The sequence below is a fragment of the Ailuropoda melanoleuca genome, chromosome 7, assembly GCF_002007445.2.
Source record: "Ailuropoda melanoleuca isolate Jingjing chromosome 7, ASM200744v2, whole genome shotgun sequence".
Lineage (NCBI taxonomy): Eukaryota > Metazoa > Chordata > Mammalia > Carnivora > Ursidae > Ailuropoda > Ailuropoda melanoleuca.
The window spans coordinates 33,560,791-33,567,531 of record NC_048224.1 but is presented as its reverse complement, the minus strand read 5'-3'; the positions used below and the strand labels follow the sequence as shown (position 1 = coordinate 33,567,531).

At 35.4% G+C, this 6,741-nt stretch overlaps 1 protein-coding gene across 1 annotated transcript; it reads left to right on the top strand.

Moving 5' to 3' along the window:
• LOC100478777 (olfactory receptor 13C2-like) lies at positions 1-1,582 on the top strand. The gene is given in 2 exon segments (XM_002929569.2): positions 1-815; positions 817-1,582. Coding segments are annotated over 2 exon segments (954 nt in total). The 5' UTR covers positions 1-90; the 3' UTR covers positions 1,046-1,582.
• Positions 1,583-6,741: the final 5,159 nt, after the last annotated feature.

The following is a 6,741-nucleotide window of genomic DNA, read 5'->3' as shown; positions in this document are numbered from 1 at the left end:
AACTGGTACACATTTGAAAGCAATCATAATGAGATACCTATTTTGTTCTAAAAAATTCTAATGTCTTACAGGTAAAAGAGAAACAGTAAAATGGAATGGGAAAATCAAACCATTCTAGTGGAATTCTTTTTGAAGGGGCTTTCCGGTTACCCAAGGCTTGAGCTACTCTTTTTTGTGCTAATCTTAATAATGTATGTTGTCATCCTTCTGGGCAATGGCACCCTTATTTTAATCAGCATCTTGGACTCCCAGCTTCATACCCCTATGTACTTCTTCCTTGGGAACCTCTCCTTTCTGGACATCTGCTACACCACCACCTCCATTCCCTCCACGCTGGTGAGCTTCCTCTCAGAGAAAAAGACCATCTCCTTCACTGGCTGCGCAGTACAGATGTTCCTTGGCTTGGCCATGGGGACAACAGAGTGTGTGCTCCTGGGCATGATGGCCTTTGACCGGTATGTGGCTATCTGCAACCCTCTAAGATATCCTGTTATCATGAGCAAGGATTCCTTTGTGCCCATGGCAGTTGGGTCCTGGATCATAGGAGTCATCAATTCTGCAGTACAAACTGTGTTTGTAGTACAATTGCCTTTCTGTAGGAATAATGTCATTAATCATTTCTCCTGTGAAATTCTGGCTGTCATGAAACTGGCCTGTGCTGACATCTCAGGCAATGAGTTCATCATGCTTGTGGCCACAACATTGTTTATATTGACACCACTGTTATTAATCATTATTTCTTATACATTAATCATTGTCAGCATCCTTAAAATTCGCTCTTCCGAGGGGAGAAGCAAAGTCTTCTCCACCTGCTCACCACCTGACTGTGGTGATAATATTCTATGGAACCATTCTCTTCATGTACATGAAGCCCAAGTCTAAAGAGACACTTCATTCAGATGACTTGGATGCTACTGACAAACTCATATCTATGTTCTATGGGGTTATTACTCCTATGATGAATCCTTTAATCTACAGTCTTAGGAACAAGGATGTGAAGGAGGCAGTTAAACACCTACTGCGAAGAAATGTGTTTAACAAGTAAATGGGAAAGGGACAGGTAATTTTTATAATCACAACATGGCAATCGATTAGGGAAACCAAAGAGCCAAATAGATAGGTTCTCACTGCTGTGTCAAATTCATCTCTCAAAGCTCTGAAGCTCTAAAATATTTTTGAGTGCAGTCATAATGAAAATAAGTAAACAAAATGTCCATGTTTTAGGAGTCAATGATTGTAGTTTGTTCTTGTTTTTGTTGTTGAAGAGCTTGATTGTGAGGGCAAGTAGAGGGGTTGTGTAATAATGAGAGAGATTTCTAGACAGGAAAAAGTTACGCTTGTATTAAAACCTTTAAAATGTTTTTTTTATAAGATTATTTCCAAAACCAATTTCATACTTTCTTACTTACTTTACAAGACAAAATGAAAACTGGTTTCAGATTTTTAAAACTCAGTTAAAATTATGAATTTACAGTACTGTAATTACAAGAACAGTTTGATTTACTTGGAGTCTATTCAAGTATGTAATGCTGATTCTCCTCTATGTAGCTGTATAATATTAAACTTTTGGTTCTAGAATCATATTTTTTTTATAACTTGCTGTTCACTTCCACCTATGAGGCATTAAATTATTATTCTTTTCTACTTTCAACATATCTACTTTGACAGCCTTTTTTTCCCAGAGGTCTTCTGATTCGTGGTATCTAACTGCTTTGGACTTGGAACCTAATAACTGATTTTTAAAGCTGTTTAAAAATTAAAAGTAAATGAGTGAACGATCTGAGTTCTGAGTGAACTATCCATGGATAAAAGTAGAGCTATATGTTTTCTTTTGTCCCATTGGCTCTCTAACCATGAAGCATGTTGCTGATCCAATAAGAATTCTGTTATTAGGGAATGGTGGGTCTACCTTTAGATGGTTTTTACATTTTATTTTTATCTGGGATTTATATTTCTTTCCTCTGTATGGTAACCTTCAGCTTTGGAAAATATTTACTTTTTATCATTTTATTTTTTGTTGATCTGAATTGTACACTGAATATTCATGTTAGATTTTAATGTTGAATATTACATCTCTTTTTTTCTTTCCTGCTACTGTATTATCTTCATAATTTTTTTATTTAAAAATTTAAGTAATTTAGCTTGTTTCTTTTAGAATTTCAGAACTTTCAGGTTTTAAGTTGTTTTTATTCTTTTGTTTAATTGCTTTAGTTTAATTGCTTGAAACCCCACATTATTTATTAATTTTTCTTTAGATTTTAAAATATTCTTGGTTTTCTATTTTATTCTTTAAATTTTTTTAGATCTTGTGTTTACTTTTAATTGTAAGGTGGAGATTCATTTTCCCCTCATAGTTCAGAAAGAGGCAGCAGTGATCATTACATAGGACACCACACCACAAAAAGAAATGACTCCTTTATTTCATTGTCATGCTGCTTCTATCTCTGTCTCCTTGAATCTGTTAGCTTTCTTCATAATTATTTTCGGAGACTATTTCCCAAGAAATCTGAGAGAACCACAAGTTCTAGATCCTTCCTAGATGCTATATCTGGCTAACTAACAACAACAAAAAGACCTGAGACTTAACTGACTTCTTGGAGGATATTTCAGGGATAAAATGTTTTCAGTTTCTCCAGTACATAAAGCCAAAAACATTAGTCTCAAACCACAAGCTGTCAGCATTCCCAAAGAGGTCATGAAAGATTTGATTGACGAACTACAGTAGAGGTTTTATATAACAGGTTCACAACCTGATACACATCAAATATATTCATTCCCAAGGTGGAGTTCTTGGGAATTTTGTTCCAGAAAGGTCATATATATTATATTTTGTTTTACTCCTTTGCATTACTTTCTTTCATCATGATGGTCAATGAGAAGCTGGCTAGAATCCAGTTTATCCAAATAAGACTTAAAAAAAATGGGATCAGAGACTTTTAAAAATGGGGTCAGAGCTGTTTCACTGATTCATGGTTGGATTGTTGGATTTAGACTGGTCATTCTTCAGCTACCCAGAAAGTGGAACCACCGTACTGCAGATTGGCCCTTCTTTAAAAAATTCTTAGGGAAAAGAGAGACTAACAATTTTTGAACTTTAGTTGACTTTCTTTTTTTTTAATAATAATTTTTTTTATTATATTATGTTAGTCTTAGGAGAGAATAATGTGCCATTCAGAGAGCCATAGAATAGTTGAAGGGAGACTGAATGAGAGTCTTTAGAGACTGCTGGTTGTGGCTGATCTCTTGTTTCACACCACTATTTCGGTTTCAGGGCCAGTCATTTCTGCCTGTTCTTTGATGTCATCAATGTTGATGCAGTTCTTGGTCCAGTTTGTTTCATCCCACACATGGATGTACATTCCCTTCATTCCCTGAACTATAGATAGCTCTGGGCTTCTATTTACTAACTGAAAGTTTGAGGAAGATATAAGGGAATGACAGTGTAGAAAAGGAAAAAAAGAAAAACCATAAATAGACTTCAGATCTCACTATTCCTAATCTCCACCATGAGCTTTCATAAAGATTCCTTATCATCCAACTCCTTCTTTAGTCCCTTGTCTCCAGATACGTTAATAGGGTTCACTGTGTCTCAGATTAGAATTATATCTTAAATTTATTATCACCCTGAGTCCCAGAGAAGCATGATATCTGCCCAGAGATTGTTTCTGCAGCCTGACTCCATGAATTTAGATCTGGACCTTGGAAGACATCAAGTTCAGACCAAAGCTTAAGTAGTTGCTGTTGGCCAGGGCGCAAACAGAGCATAATACCTGCTTTTTTTCATGAAACATCTTGTGTCTTTGGGACTTGATGGCCCTAACAGAACCAGCCTTGGAAAGATGACCAGATATCTCCATTTCCTCAGAGCTAGTCTACTTAACACCAGTTTCCCTGGTGTAATTAGTAATAATCCTCCCTTTCATTGTTAAGTGGCCTAGCTTGGATGACCTAATACATGAACACCCTAAAAGTAGGGCTTATTTGAAGCAGCAGGAGCATCAGATTCCAGGGAAGTGATAGGAATCGTAGTTCATAACATTGTGATGGCTGTGTCCTGAGGTAGACAGAGTGAACACATAATAGCACATGGGAGATACTCCCAAGGACTCTTCAAATTAAATGGGTGGTTCTTTCATCAAATTTGGAGATACTCCATTAGATTTCAGTTGTCACTGAAAAATTGCTTAATATCCACCCATAATAATAACTTTATTTGGATCTGTGGACTTCCTTTCAGACAATAATTCACTAGAATGATTGTTATTTCTGGTAGCTTCTTGTTAGGATAATAAAACTGTATCATGTTTATAAAAAATGTTTGTCCTTTTTGTTTTTATTATGGAGGGACTGGCAACCAATTCATCTAAAATGATGTGTGATTATTGCATAACAAAAGAATGAGGGTCCAAAACAAAGCAACTCTGTGTTTTCCCACTGGAACGTTAGCTTTTCCATTAGAAGATCACTCTTATTGGCGTTGCCTCTTATGAGGTAAGGAGTATGTGGGAAATCTTCTAAACCTTGTAAACTTTGGCCTGTTACTCATCTTTAACATTAAATATTAAAATATAACGGAGTAATATCTACAGGAAAATAGAAAAAATTTCAAATGCTTCCCTATTCACCATCATTGGTAAAGATTCAACAGTTCTCTTAAGATAAAGTTGCTTGATGGTCATACATTTACACATGAGTTTTTATTTATTCTATTTGTACCTCTCATTGCTTAGAGACATTTGTTTTTTTAAGATTTTATTTGACAGAGAGAGAGAAAGAGCACAAGCAGGGGGAGTGGCAGTTGAGGGAGAGGAAGAGGGAGAAGTGGGCTCCCTGTCGAGCAAGGAGCCCAATACAGGACTCGACCCCAGGGTTCTGGGATCGAGCCAAAGGCAGATGCTTAACCTACTGGGCACCCAGTTGCCCCTAGAGATGTTTTATTATAAGACATCCCTGATATTTTTCTTGCTAATGGCCTGTAAGGCCATGAGAGATTTTCCTATTATTTTAAAGGATAAATAACTTGGAATCTTCAAAAATGAGATGCCATTTGTGATTCCATAAATTCTGAGGTAGCTTGAAAATACCAAGGTGCATTTGCCATGACTCTGAAAAGACTGACATTAAAAGCCATACTTTCTACTCTCCGCTAGATTGGGGAAAGTGAATTTCTGGGATTTTTATAAGCCAGGGGAAATATACTTATTTAATATAATCTTGAGTTATTGCATCCATGAAATATCTTGACTTGAGAAGGATAAGAATTTTCTCAAGTTTCTATGAATGGGCTATTAACTGTCTTTTTTAGGTAACCTTGAGACTCAGGGAAACCATGTCCTCCTGCACATGAAATGAATGCTGAGGGAAGAGCAACTAAAGCTACAAGTAAACAAATTTTTTTTTTCTGGCCAAATTTCCCCATGTATCAAAAAAGAGAATTTACTCTGGACAGATGTAGATTTGTGTCTATAGTTTGCTTGATACTCATAAAAAATATTGGTTTGAAGCATAAATATGTCAAGCATTAAGCTGCTGTTGCAATGGCGAACTGCAATGCAAATTGCCATTGCAATTTTGGTCAAATGTTTAATAAATTAATATACATACTTATTGAGGAGTATAGGTGTGCTCATTTTTAGATGTGTGGATTCGGTTAGAAGGCATGCCAGCCTATCATTAACAACACTGGCTCTAGTACAGATCAGAGCAGTTTCTCATTTTTCTAGAAATAGCTTTATCCTCAGGTGTATTTTTTTCACCTTAAGTTTTTAAATAAGCACTATGATATGTGAGGACACCTTAGCTGGGGCAGAAAGTAGCTTGGGATATAAGATCATCAGGACAATTGACCTTGGTCTGAGTTAAAATATGTGAAGCTTTCTACTGAGGTCCTGCATCTCCGTCACCTGGACACAAGTAATTCTGTCTCAGAATATGCTCATATTGCAGATCTATTGGCTAGATAAGATCTACCCAGATACTCTACTATAATGATATTTTCCACAATTTACTTTGAAATTTGTTAATTTCCTTTATTTACATTTGACACCAGAGAGTGATAGATATATTTTACTTATTTTTATTCTTTATCGTTCTGTCTCACTAAAATCATTAGAAATACATTTTATAGGATTCCTGGGAGCTCATTTATACCCAGTACCAAGAAAATGGACTTTATATTTGCTATAGTATTTTCATACTAGAAATATCTTATGTCTTCTGTAATTTGTGTTACAGGAGGAATCTTAATTTTTAAGTAATCAAAGCCTAGTTTTAAATAGTCTGCAGCCATTTTCAGGTACCAATACATTTCTCAAATAAAATTCTCTCATTTTGCCATATTTTTCTCAGCTCCTGAATATGACATTGTAAAAGTACCAGAATTCATAATCAGTACTGAAAGTAATGATAAATGATATAAATAATTAAAACAAATCTGACATTATTTATGAATGACACTGTATGTATATAGAATATGCAAATGGTCTACAAACTATTGGAATTCATAAGTGAATTTAGTGTCAACTATACCTCATTGAATATTTTAAAAATTATTATAAAAAAGTGAATTTACCAAAATTGCTAAATATAAATTTAGCATAGAAAAATCATTACATATCAATAACAAGAAAGTAGAAAAGAGAGTTTAAAGCACAATTTATAATAGCATCAAAAATATAAAAATAGGGGCGCCTGGGTGGCACAGCGGTTAAGCGTCTGCCTTCGGCTCAGGGCGTGATCCCC